General features: G+C 37.0%; 2 protein-coding genes and 1 pseudogene across 2 annotated transcripts; 2 read left to right on the top strand and 1 right to left on the bottom strand.

Annotated features, from left to right (window-relative positions):
* The first annotated feature begins 176 nt into the window (after positions 1–176).
* Positions 177–760, top strand: LOC113330111 (annotated as a pseudogene).
* A 2,287-nt stretch (positions 761–3,047) lies between these two features.
* LOC113330110 (putative disease resistance RPP13-like protein 1) lies at positions 3,048–4,709 on the bottom strand. The gene has a single exon (XM_026576970.1). It carries the CDS (start codon positions 4,707–4,709, stop codon positions 3,048–3,050), a length of 1,662 nt encoding a protein of 553 aa, XP_026432755.1.
* Positions 4,710–13,120: 8,411 nt separating this feature from the next.
* Positions 13,121–15,282, top strand: LOC113329410 (protein ORANGE, chloroplastic-like). The gene is made up of 8 exons (XM_026576286.1): positions 13,121–13,419; positions 13,643–13,757; positions 13,836–13,952; positions 14,069–14,155; positions 14,332–14,408; positions 14,494–14,621; positions 14,743–14,879; positions 14,991–15,282. Exons 1-8 carry the CDS (start codon positions 13,196–13,198, stop codon positions 15,066–15,068), a joined length of 963 nt encoding a protein of 320 aa, XP_026432071.1. The 5' UTR covers positions 13,121–13,195; the 3' UTR covers positions 15,069–15,282.
* The last annotated feature ends 448 nt before the right edge of the window (positions 15,283–15,730 follow it).

Below are 15,730 nucleotides of genomic sequence, written 5' to 3'. Positions count from 1 at the left end.
ATAAAACAATTTAAGAAGAGGAATTCCCCGATGTGGGACTAAAAAGCTTATATAGTCTCTTAAAACAACTAAAAAGTGGAAACTCCACAATGTGGGACTAATAAGTTTTTCATTCACAAAGAAAACAATAAATTAATTTTATTTAGTTAAAAACCTTAAAATAATAATTATTAAATAATCTTCCAACAACAAATTCTACTACACCATTACATCCAGCAGCCTCACAATTGTCAAATGCGCAAAACACACATGAAATTGTAACTGGCCACCGGCCAAAGCGGCCTGATAAAGAGGGAGTATATAACGTTTCTAAGGATTTGTGCTGGGTTGTATAAGTGAGGCTTTAGAATATCTGTTTGCTCATAATTGGATAAGGGCACAAAATTTGGAGATGCCATTGATATGAGATTCACAACTTGAAAACTATGCAAGATCATGGGCAATTCAATGGAAAAGTGACTGTAGTTTACAACATTCATTCCCTGAGGGAAATTTCAAATTAGGTGAAAATATTTATTGGGGAAGTGGTACAAGTTGGGAGCCAACAGATGCCGTAAATGCGTGGGCTAGTGAGGAGAAGTTTTATTCATACGCTACTAATACATGTCAAGCCGGTAAAGAATGCGGTCATTATACACAAATTGTATGGAGAAATACGAGAAGGATTGGGTGTGCTCGAGTTGATTGTGATGATGGTGATGTGTTTATGAATTTTAATTATGGTCCTCCGGGTAATATTATAGGCGAGAGACCGTATTGATCATCTTATCTGCTATATCGAAAGGAGAGCGCTTTATCAATCGATGCTCATGAACTCATTGATAATTTTATTTGTTGTTTTTGTGTGTGTGGTCGTAATAAAAGTCCTATGCTCGTGATTACAGTTTTATGAATGAAAACAAGTCGAATCTTCAAAAATATTCTCTCATAAAATTTCCATATAGGTATTCTACATGGCATTATGGATATACTCAGACGCTGACATGAATTATGGTTGTAGTTGTTACACATGATTTTTAGTGCCGTTAAGCAGACAAAACTTAACCTCTTCTTTAATCTCCCTACATTGAAACACCTGTGTTACGTTCCCATATAAATTCTTGATATGGATCAGGAGGAAGAGGTGGAGGACTTTTAAGACCGCTGTTGTCGAGTACTCCTCCCATAGAGCAATTGCGCCACTCACATGAACATTGAGAGACCTGACAACTCCCGAATGAGGAATCCCAACACAACCATCCAAGAAATGAATTATATCTACAGGCATGCCTTCCTTTTCAATACCAAGAACCAGCACCGGTAAAAATTTATAGATCATTTTCAGGTAATGAAACAAACATCAGCTCCATTTCACATTTTTTAAGCCCACGAAAAAGTTTGACTACGGAGTTTAGTGACTAAAAATCTTTGAGATTGTAACGTACAAGTGAAAGATGTTAAAGGGATTTGGAATTATCTTGCTACCATAATTCATTTTTCGAAATTAACCAAATTATTATAAGTAGAGACATAGAGTACCTGCTACGTGTCCATCAAATTAACCAAGTCTTCTACAACAGATGGATCTCCCCGCTGCTCGTCCCTTTGAATAAAATCGACAACAAGTTGTTTAAGAAAGGAGAGGGATTTGAGATCATAGGTTAAAGACTCCTTCACTTGTGGGCATTTCAAGATAAGTAATTTATGAAGAGAAGTCCATCCTCGTAAATCTGGAAGAATCTTAAGAAGCGGGCAATCAGAGAATTCCAGAGTTTGAATAGAGCCGCCGCTATAGAGATCAGGGCCAAATAGATTAACCACGTTGTCATTCTCATCATCCTTGAAACCAAAGCCTTGAAATTGATTGCACCTTTCAATACCCAAACCTTGAAGATTACGATTGTTATGAAGTATGGTTATTGGGAAGTATATAAGATCCTCGATATTCTTCAACACTAGGTACAGGAGAGATGGTTGGGTTCTCCCAAGTGAGCATACTAACTTGGGATTCACATTCTCTAAATCCAAAATCTCCAGAGAAGGAAATGAAGGGATCTCTGTTAAGCTTTTGCAGCCATCAATCCTAATATACAGAAGACAAGGATATGAATAACACAATTCTTCTAGAAGGAACATATCTTTAAGTTCGAGTCGAACTAAGGAAGGAAATCCGTCAATATCTAAACTCTCCAAAGACATTATTCCTTTAAGCGTAAGGTACCTGAGTCGTGGGAGCTGCCCAATAGATGCTGGAAGTTGTTCAATCTCTGTGCAGTTGTTAAGTGACATCAAATCCAAATTCTGAAGAGTACACATCCACGTGGGAAGGTCGGACCCCTTGAAGTTTTCAATAAACAATGCTTTCAAACAAGTGGGAGGCTGGAGAGCATCAAAGACTTCAAAATTACATGAATTCTGATCCCAACTACTCATCTCCAACTCCTCTTCTTCTTCTTCTTCTTCTTCTTCTTCTTCTTCTTCTTCTTCTTCTTCTTCTTCTTCTTCTTCTTCTTCTTCTTCTTCTTCTTCTTCTTCTTCTTCTTCTTCTTCTTCTTCTTCTTCTTCTTCTTCTTCTTCTTCTTCTTCTTCTTCTTCTTCTTCTTCTTCTTCTTCTTCTTCTTCTTCTTCTTCTTCTTCTTCTTCTTCTTCTTCTTCTTCTTCTTCTTCTTCTTCTTCTTCTTCTTCTTCTTCTTCACCCCATCGTAGAAACAATTCATGGAGATTCTGTTTTCCTTTCAAGTTTGCTCTCTTCGCATCAATTGGGTCTTCCACGTTCTGAAGTTCCCCGATAACTAGCACCTCAAGAAAGTTTAGGATTCTTAACTCTTGGATTCCATCACTGCATTCAGCCTGCTCGTTGATATCTTTTTGTCGCACATAGTAACATAATTCTTGCAGCCAGACTAATTTCCCAATACCCTTTGGTGTTTCCATGTTGAAAAAATAAAACTTTCTCAGGTTTATCCAATTGTCACCTATGTTGGAAGCTCACACTCCCCAAGATACAGATACTCAAGATTCCGGAGGTTAGTGCAAGACTGTGGTAATACTTCGATATCAGTACCCTCTTAGCTACGATATCTTAACTGACTTAAACCTCCAAAATCTTCTGATAATGCTTCTAGTAATGGGCATCCTTTGAAATTAAATATCCTCAAATTCTTAAGACCTGCCACATACTCGGGTAACGTTTTTAATTTCTTACAAGTATTGACATCTAGTGTTCGCAAACTGGGGAGACTAGTAACAAAATCAGGCAGTTTTTCAATAGGTGTAAATGACATATCAAGAAATCTTAGACACTCTAATCCAGTGGCAGAGTCGGGTAAGGTAGTTAACTTTTCACAATGGTTGAGATCTAATGTTTGCAAATTGTGGAGGCTCCAAACAGAATCAGGTAATTCTTGGATATCTGAAAACGACATATCAAGGTGCCGCAAGTGTTTTAAAGATCCAATCTCTTTAAAATGCTTTTGAACATGGCCACACCTACTTAACACCAATGTCTGCAAATTGTAAAGTCTACTAAAGGGAAAATTACCGAATAGATATATAGAGGAAATCTGGAGGTACCTTAATTGCCTTGTCCTAAGAGTCTTCCTATATTTTTTCTTCGAATTCCTTTTACACGGATCACCCAAGTGTAGAATACGCAGGTGCTTATTACTTGATAATCTGTTGATATTGAAAGAGTATTTCCGCCCAAAAACGATAATCGTCCGCAACTTCTTTATATTGCTAAAGGTTTTGGTGCTTGTTGAGAATTCTTCCAGCATTAAGTTTAAGCGCCGAACTTCAAGAATATTTTCCAACTGATCAGTATCCTTGACAACCAAGCATTGATGATCTCCGACAACCGCCTCGGCAAGATCATGCATCTTGAATGTCGCCACATCATCTAATATTTTACTCCCTTGAGCTCCAACGACCAATGCATTGCAGAATATCTCCCATTGCTCAGCATCCTCGTTCCATAAATCGTCGAGTACTAGCAAATATCTCTTCCCATTTAGTTGTTCTCGAACTTTACGAACTAGTACATCCAAGTTTGATAAAGTATCAAACTTTTTAAGAGTTGAGGACTCCATAATTTTCGTTAAGTGCTTTTCCACATCAAAATCTTCAGATACATGGACCCACATTGTTTGCTGAAAATGATTATTTACCAACTTATCTTTGTAGACGAGCTGGGCTAGACTTGTTTTACCAAGTCCCCCCATCCCCACTATGGAAATGACAGAGACCTGTTCCGAGTTCCTATCAGATGATTTTGATGACGATGGTATGACTTTGGTTAACATATTTATTATTCTTTCCTTATCATCTTCCCACCCTATAACCTCCGAATCATTGATATAGGACGCAGTTTGTCGGCTCCGTTGCTCATTACTTTCACCAAGAAGAACAGAAGTGTTACTAGCAGGTGTAGTTTGCAAGTAAAACCTACTCGTATCTTTGGTAATTTCATCTAACCTCTTATTGATATGTTTGATTTTCCTTGCCATCTTGAAACGAAATGCGAGTGGGTTGGCAGATGAGAAGAAATCACGAGCCCTATACTTCAAGTTATTCCCCCTTAGTAACCGACGCGTGGTTTCATAGGAGAACTCATCTATCGTATCCTCAGCAACATAAGCAACATTTTTCAGCCATCTAAGCCAAAGGCGTACAGCTTGTTCTGTCACTTGCCTCCTTTCAGCATCAGCTATGACGGAAAGGATCATTTCCATGGTCTTTTGAAGCTTTCTCAAATCATCTTTGACACCCCAAGCCAGAGTAATTTGATGAACAGTACGTCGAGTGTCTAGTAGGAAGGAACCCCCGTACTTGACTATTCAACAGTATGCAATCAACGTTATGTGGAGTCAATCAACTGGTCTCCATGAGTCCTCGCTCGACCAAAATCATTACGAAAAAATCGACCGTAAAGAGCTAAAACGTATAAAATAGTTGCCAAAAATCCAAAATGTTACTTATAGAATTTTTTTATTGTGAACAACAACTGCGTGAATTTCAATTCATTTTTAAGTCCTTCCCGGCCAACAACTCCATCAGAAGACTTAAAACTACAAAAAAATAATTTGGTCCAAGTTTAAGAACGACTTATTGCTTGGATATATACTTTAACCAATAGTGCAATATCCCAATGAAGGTGAAGAATCTCTCACTTATTTGTTTATCCAATGCAATTTCGCCAGTCAGGTATGGATGCACTTAAGTTTTGATATGTATTATGTAACTAATGGCACTAACACTTTCCATGAATGGTTGAATTATTGGTTCGATAATACTGATAGAGGAGGTTATGCCATGGACTGGCAGGTATTTTGTAGCATAATAACTTGGCACATTTGAAAAGCTAGATGCAATATGATTTTAGGAAAGAAAAACAAAATAGTTCAGAAACAACAAGGAAGATAGTGAAATACATAAATAGTTTCATGAATGTGAATAAATTAGATTATAACTTGATGCAAACCCTATATTATAAACTTATGAATGATGAAGCTCTGAAAATTACTACTCAACAACCTGAAGAAAGTGTATGATTCATGGATGTGAGGATTAATATAGCTTCATCTATGCTTGAGTTGGATCCTATATCAAGTTCTGGAGTTGGACTAACGTTATGTGATTTTACAGGGAATACCATTGAAGCTAGTGGAATGTTTGTAAATTGTACTACCAGGGAACAATTAGAAGTGGTAGCTGTTGATGCTGCTTTCCAATGGGCGTAAGAATGGAATGGACATAATATAATCTTTCAAAGTGATTCGCACCCAACCAACCCTTCTTCTGTTGATAGGAATGTATGCAAAGACAAGGGAACAAAGATACAAATTGAGTACAAACTTTGGGAACAAAACTCAATTTTCTATAAACTTTAAAGCTCAAGCATTTATACTGCTAAGTAGAATAGATATGATTTGGGCAGCTAAGATATCAACATTTTGTAATAGATTTGACATTAAACACAATTGGACATATGAAAATCTTTGTGCTATTTTAACTTATTTAAACATCCAATCTTGGAACTCTGATGTAACTAATATCTATTCTTCTCTTCTTCATGGAATGAGTGGATTATATTTTTCTAATGAACGAGGGTCTCATCTTTTATAAAGAAAAAAAAATAGTGCAATATCCATACTTTAGCTTTATGTATCCAGTAGTTGGCTTGGCTTTAGTACACAACTTTTTCATTACGCATCATTTGTTCTTCAATCACAAGGAGAATCCAAGAGAATGCTTGACAAATTAATGAAGGAATTACAAAAAGCTTTTCACTTGACAGACACACACATCAGACAAATTTAAATCCCTTGAATCTCCGTTGTAATGTCTGCAAAAAGTTTGGCCATGCAATTGAAAATTGCAAATACAAATGCACCAAGTGTGATAAATCAAATCACATGGAAAAATATTGTTGGCTTAATGAAGCTAACTATTCCGAGAAAAAAAATTCTCAAAATCAAGTTTTTTATTCCTGCCTCACCTCGCAACAAGAATCGCAAGGTATATGGTATGTCGACAGCGGATTCAGCAGCCATATGAAAGGAAACAAAGAATATTTCGTAAATTCCAGAATGTTGAAGGAAGAGGAGTCATATCCGTACGTACAAGGTCAGGTAAAAATCGATACTTATCTGATGTTCTTTATGTTCCCGGCATATCTCAAAATTTATTAAGCGTTGGACAACTTATAAGAAAAAGGTACTCACTACATTTCGAAGACAGAGAATGCACAACTTATGATAAAATTAATAAGCAATTGGTGATAAAAGTAAAAATGTCAGAAAATTTTGTCTTCCCCTTATCTATGTCATCAATTGAAAATTGTGCAATGAGTACCGATCACATAGATGAATGCAAGTTATGGCATTTGAGATACGGGCATCTCAACTATAGATCCTTGAAGGTTCTAAAATCAAAGAACATGGTAATTGGTCTTCCTAATATCAGCGACGGAGATAAAATATGTGAAGGTTGTATTCTTGGAAAGTTTCATAGACTTCCATTTTACAAATAACTCGTGGAGAGGAAGAAGGCCCCTCGAATTGGTGCACGTCGATATCTGCGGTCCGACAAGAACAACTTCACTCAACAACAGAAGATATTTTATGCTATTCATTGATGATTATACCAGGATGATGTGGGTGTATATTCTCGAGCAAAAGTCTGACGCATTCACTAAATTCCTAGATTTCAAGGCGTTGGAAGAGAAGCAAAGTGGCCATCAATTGAAGGTTTTCCGTACAGAACGTGGTGGAGAATTTACTTCAAATGAATTTATCAACTACTGCAAAGAAAATGGAATTAAAAAGGAGCTCACCGTCTGATACACTCCACAACAAAACGACGTCGCGGAAAGGAAAAATCGTACAATCGTGGAAATAGCTCGCAGTATATTAAAAGAAAGGAAGCTACCCAACAACTACTGGGCAGAAGAAGTCAACACAATAGTATACATCCTTAATCGCTCGCCAACAAAAGCAGTTCTAAAAAAAACTCCTTATGAAGCTTGGCATAAGAAAAAGCCCGAGGTAACTTCTTTCAGAATTTTTGGTTGCGTAGCATATTCTCATATACCATCCCAACATAGAGAAAAATTTGATGAAAAAGGAGAAAAACTAATATACATCGGATACAACGAAGAGTCTAAAGCATATATACTTCTAAAGCCAGATACAAAGGAAATGGTAATTTCAAGAGATGTTGTCTTTGATGAATTCAAATCATGAATCACAATGATGAACCAGAAAACCATGAGTTGCCACTACTCTTCGAAGACGAGCCGAATCAGCCACGTCAAGAAGATTGTACTCCACCAGCAAGCCCGAGATCTTCTAGTGCAACACAACAAAGTACAAGTTCATCTGAATCAAGTGCCCCACCTAGAAAAGTGTGTTCCCTAAGAGATATTTACGATATATCTAATGTTGCATTTATATCATTGGAGCCTCAAAAATATGTAGAAGCGGCAAAAGAAGAAAAATGGAGAAACGCCATGGATGAAGAAATGCGAGTAATCGAGAAAAACAAGACATGGGAGCTTGTTATTCAGCCAATTGACAAAGAAATAATTGGTCTGAAATGGGTCTACAAGAAAAAGTACAACGAAGATAGTTCGATTAAAAAGCACAAGGCAAGGATAGTTGCAAAAGGATATTACCAGCAACCAGGAGTCGATTACAACGAAAAATTCGCCCCAGTCCCTCGCATGGAAACAATCCGGATGGTGTTAGCTTTGGCAACTCAACTAAAAATGAAAGTCTACCAGTTGGACGTAAAGTCAGCGTTCCTGAACGGAGAACTTGAAGAAGAGGTGTACGTTCAACAACCTCAAGGATATGTCCGAAAAGGAAAAGAAAAAATGGTTTATCGTTTCCGGAAAGCACTATATGGCCTGAAGCAAACACCGCGTGCATGGAACAGCAAAATCGACAAGTATTTCTAAGATAATGTATTTGAGAAAAGTCAAAGTGAGTCATCCCTCTACATCAGAAAACAAGGTACGGATTTCCTAATTGTCTGTCTCTATGTTGATGATTTACTTTACACCAGCACAAAACAAGAGATGGCAGAAAAACTTAAGAAGAAGATGATGAAAGAATATGAGATGACAGACTTAGGACTTATGCGATATTTTCTTGGGATTCAAGTAAAACAATCTCCAGAAGAATATTCATTTCCCAAGAAAAATATGCAGAAGACTTACTGAAAAGGTTCAACATGATAGATTGCAAACCAGTTGCAACTCCAATGGCTACTAATGAGAAGTTGGAAAAAAATGATGGAGCGACAAAAGTTGATCCAACCTTATTCAGAAGTCTAGTCGGCTCACTGATCTACTTAACAAATACAAGGCCAGACATAGTCAATGCAACCAGCATTGTTTCTCGGTTTATGAGCGAGCCAAGCAAGTTGCATTATGCCGCCGCAAAGAGAATTCTTCGGTATATCAAGGGAACAAAGAATTTTGGCAACAAGTATACAAGAGGAAAAAATAATGATTTAATTGGCTTCACAGATAGCGATCCGGCAGGTTCTATTGAAGACCGAAAAAGCAAATCAGGCTATGTTTTCTGTATGGGAACAAAAGTTATTTCGTGGAGTTCTAAAAAACAAAGTACGGTAGCACTATCGTAAGCCGAAGCAGAGTACATATCATCAACAAGTGCAGCATGTGAAGCAGTATGGTTGAGAATAATAATGACCGACCTACAACAAAAGCAAAAGCAACCGACAACTATCTACTGTGATAATATGTCTACAATTGCAATGACAAAAAACCCAGTCTTCCACGGGCGGACAAAGCACATAGAACTACGACATCACTTCATCAGAGAGCTGGTAGAAAACAAGTAAATCGAGCTCCAACTCTATCCAATAAATAAACAAAATGCCGACATCTTCACAAAAACAGTCATGGTGGATAAATTCAATCATTTCAGAGACAGACTAAACATCACAATTTAGAGGGAGTGTTAGAAATATTAATTTGTGATTTTGAAAATCTAGAAAAATCTAGTTAGTCAAACTAGATAAGTGTTGGTCAAAGAATATTCTAGAGCAAACAAGGTCGGTTGCTTAGTGCTAGAAATATAAAGAATATTCAAAAAGAAACTAGTATTAGTTAGCTTGGCCTACAAATAGGCAGGATAGTTTCATTTCTAATCAATCAAAATCCAAAAAACTCATCAAGTAAGATAATAGTTAGAGTGAGAGCTTCACTAAGAGCCAAAGTTCCTTTGTAAACTAAGTAAGCCAAAGTGCTACACTAAAATCCTTTGTAACATTTTCATTTTCCAAATTAATCCAAGCCTCACTTTTCAATTGCGCCAACATCAATAGAGTAAAAGAGAAAGCAGTTGCATAAATTAAACAACTCTTCAAATTCGGGAGACACATTAGTAAACTTATTGAACTCCAAATATTATTGTATCTATTTTCTTGAAGAAAATTCAGTATGATGAATAATTCCATACTGAAGATTCATCCGTTGTTGATGGGGGTCCATTTTAGTGGCCTCACTTCATTTAGTTTTCTCAGACACCACGAGGGATCAAATGCGGAATCCACCTCCACAGCAACCGGGACATTAGATTGACTGTTCATCTCTACGACCAACGTACACTGTAAACAGGAGACAACAAATATTCGTATTCCTTCATGGTTTCAGCCATTTCACCAGCTGACGGAGAAGAGAGAGAGCAACATTGACCTGCTTTGGAGTTAAACCTATTTGACATCGTGGTGGATTTGAACCTCGGAAGATCGAGGGCCGCTCCCGTCATCGAAGGAAATAACATGCTCATACTCTGTCACATCCTTAAACTCAAATCTACAAAGTCCATCCATTGTACCCTGGATTTTACCCCGGATGGATGCTCTGTTATCCGCCGCCTTCTTTTGCTGCTCCTCCCATTCTGCCAACAAATCAGCCAAGTATATATAAGGCATCGCTTTATCTTTATCGGTTAATCTGATTGTGTTTTTTTTTAACAATTTCATCGTAAATCTTGGGTTTCCAAACAACAGTAGTAGCTTTTGCGGCCATCGGATCATACGATTACGGTTAGGGTTTGCGTTTTAAGAAACTAGGTTTCGTCTAGCCATTGCTATTAGTGCCGGAACTTATGGAGGTGATGCTGAAATTCAACGCAATCCAAAACTGTTGAATCCCACAAGTTACCTTACACCTGGATCCAATCCATTAATGCATGGTTCTGAAACCTTCCCACAAAAAAGTGGGTGGGCTGGATTGGACGGCAATTATGAAGACAACTATTTTCGGGTAGCTATATGGATGGTTAACGTGCCGTACTTAGCATACAATTCATTGGATGAGTTAATACCAAAAACGAATGATCATCTATACCTACTAATTAATTTAGCAATCTTTTTCAGAATGCATCTTCAAGAATCATATAAAGGTTGGATTTCTTTACCTTAAACAGAATTTAGAGATCTTAAAGTATCACACCCTACCATCTATAACCACAACCTTGTTACTCTCGCATCGTCAACATCAGCATCCAAATAGCAATGATCAGCAGAAATTATTTCCATTCCCCTCTAGTGTTTCATTGTTCCTATTTTTACCAACCAAAAACTCTCGAGTTCTAAGTCTCTTTTCATTTCCGAATCAAACTTACCGACAGCTTCCCCCACGATAAACTATCCAATAACAACCTACACCGCAGTAAAGAATTTAGATCATTAGCAACCAATGACTCTTTTGAGAATTGCAGTTATTCAACCTCAATACAAACTGTAGCCTTTGTAAAAGGGAAGAAGAATTCTCACTCACCTCTTTTTAAATTGCAATTTTGCAAATTATGAAATGAATTATGTAACGGAAACCAACAATGACTTTCATGATTGGTTGAATAATTGGTTTTGCAATAAAGATAGAGGGGATTGTACAATACATTAGCCACAATTTTTTAGTATGATCATATGGCACATATGGAAAGCAAAATGCGAAAATGTTTTCCAACGAAAAAACAGAACAGTGAAAATATAAACAAAACAATACTAAGGTATATAAACAATATTATGTATGTAAACAACCCGAATTATAATGAGATGCAGACTCTGTATTATAATCCAATAAAGGATGAAGCCATAAAAATCTTCAAAAGGGAACCGGATAAGAGAATAGCGTGCATGGGCATGAAAATATCAATGGCCTTATCCATGAACTTTCCCTTAAAAACTTCAGACATTGGTTTGACTTTGCTGGAATAATAGTGGAAGCTAGGGGATCTCATGCAGATTGCACCAAAAGAAAGCGATTAGAGGAGATGCAGCCTTTCAATAGGCAACCGAATGGAGTGGAAACAAAAGTGATCCTGGTCTTACTTTTCAACTGCTGATGGGAAGATATGTAAAGTATAAAACTTCAAAGTTTCAGCGTTTCTGTTAATTGCTAGATTTTATATTATTAAAGCAGCCAACATAGACACTTTTGTTAATATAAATACAAAATCCAACATGCTTAGAAGAAACATGGATTACTAGCAATCCTTCATCACCTTTATATCTAGGATTACATAAATATTGTTACTGCTAATGAATCTCAAGTTCCTGAGACTCACTTTTAATCAATACTGTGTTTGAGGTGTTTCTATTTTTTTTAAAGGAAAAAATTGAGTTGCCGGCTGCTCCATAAGAGGAATCTCGGTGGACCATTACATCATAGGTCCATGGTTTAGGATTGCCCATAGGCTATTTCCTTTCCAGGTATTTTTAATATCCTCTCTTCTCAAGAAGCTAATCAGCTTGCTGCCCTATTATTGGTCATTGCCACTATTCCTCCAGTTCTGGATACGTTACCAGACACAAGGAGATGGTCTCTAACCTCCACCGGTTCCTTTACAGTCAAGTCATTATACGAAAAGATGATTGCAGATGACGGTATTGTTGATTTTCCTTGGTATTTCATTTGGAAACCAAGCATCCCACCTAAAATAAACTTTCTAGTGTGGTGTGCAGTTCATGGGAAGCTCAATACTCTTGATATGTTACAGCACAAAGGAATGGACCTGTATAGTTCGTGTGTTCTCTGTGGAGATAATCCGGAGTCGCAAGATCATCTCTTGATACACTGTAAAATTGCTAGGAAGATGTGGACTGCTCTAACTCCTTCGAAAAATTGGTAATTGGTATATCCGGAAACGATGTTGGCTTTAGCATTTACTTGGTCAAATAATACCCTTTCGCATACAGGGAAGATACTCTGGGATCTTATCCCTGCTGCTGTGATTTCGACCATATGGAGGGAAAGGGATTGTCGTATATTTGAAGACAAATACACTTTCAAGACAGATGTAGAGTTGTGTGATATTGCAAAAAAATCAGTTTTATCTTGGGCTGCAGCTGCTGGTAACAAGGTGCATTTAAATTTCTCTAATTCAATTTGTAACTGGGAATAGATATTCTACTAGTCTGGTATTTTTTTTTTTTTTGTTGTTGGGTGTAAAAATATTCCTCTCCAAAGTCCCGTCCACCAACTAACATAACGTCCCACTTCAATTCAGAACCTTACACGTATCAGCCGTAATGGATATTATGATTCCCACCAAAATCCGTTAAAGTAATTACAGATTATTTTTTGTCTTTCATAATCCAATCCAAACCAATAATAGAAGAAAGAGAGATAATTTATTTGTTTTAGTGGAATCCAAGAGGGGAAGGGGGCTTTCCCAAAATGCTCTCTTCAGGTAGAATTACAGTACTTCCATTATCATCAACCAATCCAAGAAAAACACTTCCTACAGTAACAATTCAATCCAATTCAGAATTCTTTAAGTCGAGATTTTTTAGTTGGAACTGTAAACGGGATTTGAAATGGCGAGCTATGGCTATGGAACCCGATGCTTCTTCATTTCTTCCATCTGTTGATTCTGATTCTGCTGAAAAAAATGTTTCCGGGTAATGTTTCTTTCTTTTCTTTAATTTCATTGATTGTGTATTGAATCCAGAATTCTGTTATTTGAGCTGAATTTTATGATTATAATGATGATAATCCAAGGTTTGATCTCATCGACATGATTAATTGATCATTTAGTTGTTAGATCATGATTAGAAGTGTAAGAGAAGTGTAATAAGTAGAATCAATTGCAATGTTTTCTTTCTTGGGTGCTCGGAAATGCAGATTTTGTATCATTGAAGGGCCAGAAACAGTGGAAGATTTTTCGAAAATGCAATTACAGGAGATTCAGGATAACATCCGGAGTCGCCGTAATAAAATTTTTCTTCACATGGAAGAGGTATGTATGTATTGCATGTTGGAAACTACTTGTGTACTCCAAAATGTCTTAATCTTGGTTCTCGAAATTGCTGCCTAGGTTCGAAGGCTAAGAATACAACAGAGAATTAGAAACACTGAACTTGGGATCGTAAACGATGTGCAAGATAGCGAGCTACCTGATTTTCCATCATTTATTCCATTTTTGCCTCCTTTGGTAAGATGAGCCTCCTGACTTACTTTATCTGATCCAATTGTCCGTGCTACAGTGTGAGAATGTTTTGGCTCGTAATTCAATCACCACTGCTTGTTTAAATGGTGTATTTGATGCAGACCTCAGCAAATCTCAAGGTGTATTATGCGACTTGTTTCTCTCTTATTGGCGGGATTATGATCTTTGGCGGCCTTCTTGCCCCAGCTGTAAGTTCGCATATGCTACTCCACAAACTAAAATTTGGTAGTTGACTGCTGTGGGTTGTTCTTGGGAGGGCATTGTTGTGTTTTAATGTACCTGAGCTTTTATTCATTGAAATTAGGCGACTGCAATGGAATTTCATATGTTTCAATGTTGTTTGCCTTGTTTATGTTTTTCGTAGTTGGAGCTTAAATTGGGAATTGGGGGAACGTCATATGAAGATTTCATCCGCAATATGCATCTTCCATTGCAATTGAGGTACACATCGTTCTAAGTTGGAATTTAATTTTCTTCTTGTTATTCTTTTCAGGCAATCAGGACATTTTCTTGTTTATTCTTGCAGCCAGGTTGATCCTATAGTGGCATCCTTCTCAGGAGGCGCAGTCGGCGTAATCTCAGCATTGATGGTGGTGGAAATAAACAATGTGAAACAACAAGAACACAAGAGATGCAAATATTGTCTAGGAACTGGTTGGCACCTGTCTTTTACCTTGTTAAATCTCGAATGTTCAGTCATTAAAAAAACAAAAACAAATCAGTACATTTTTTTCTTCTGGGGTATCCTAATCGAGATTTTGACATGTCATTGTAGGATATCTTGCTTGTGCCCGCTGTATAAGCTCAGGATCTCTTGTTCTTGTTGATCCAAAAGCGACTCTTGACGGTAATGATCAGCCTTTGTCACCACCTACAACTGAGAGATGCTCAAACTGCTCAGGAGCTGGGAAAGTAAGCGTCTAAAACACACGAAAAATTTAATGTTTGTCCTTCCCGAATAGAGAATGAAATCTCTTTTTAACATTATCCATTTTTGGATAATTTGTGCATTTGCATGTACAGGTTATGTGTCCTACATGCCTATGTACTGGAATGGCAATGGCAAGCGAGCACGATCCAAGAATTGACCCATTCGACTAAAGGTGAAGGATATAGTGTTTGATGTTAAAAGTTACTATGAGATTTTGAATATGACTGGTCTGTATATACTAATTTGATTATTTCAGCAAAAACTTAACCAAGGTATATAAAGGATCGCTTGTGCTTTGTTTGTTTGTAATGAACTACAAAAGTTATCAACAATTTACATAGTGCAATGTAAATTGTTTTGGGCCACCAGCCCAATAGTTTTGAATGCGCCACACTAAGATCTCAGATCAGAGTCAGCTAACTGGAAAATGGATAGAATTGTTAACGAAGGTTTCATCTAATTTGATTCTTTAGAGGAAGTAATGCAAATTAGTAATCTTTTAATTGGAGAGAAATATGGAGTAATTTTAATTTTAAAAATTACCTTGTATGTCAGCTATTTCAAGGCCACAAGCCCATTCTAAGTCAAAGCAATTCTCAGTCCTTGACATGGTCACACTGAAATTTTTGACAACAACTACGAAGTAGTATGTTTTTAAGGTTTCAGGAATATTGAATAGGATGCATGATGAAAAGGACATTTCCAAATAAAACCAAAAATCTCTTATCTAACTATCTATAACATTTAAAAGGTCCTTTTTAATCACTCATTCGGTTTCTAAATAATAGGTTTCTTTACGTGTAATTTACACACAAGCCTATTATTTAGAATC

This window comes from Papaver somniferum, unplaced genomic scaffold (genome assembly GCF_003573695.1).
Source record: "Papaver somniferum cultivar HN1 unplaced genomic scaffold, ASM357369v1 unplaced-scaffold_117, whole genome shotgun sequence".
Lineage (NCBI taxonomy): Eukaryota > Viridiplantae > Streptophyta > Magnoliopsida > Ranunculales > Papaveraceae > Papaver > Papaver somniferum.
This window is presented reverse-complemented; position numbering and strand designations above follow the sequence as displayed.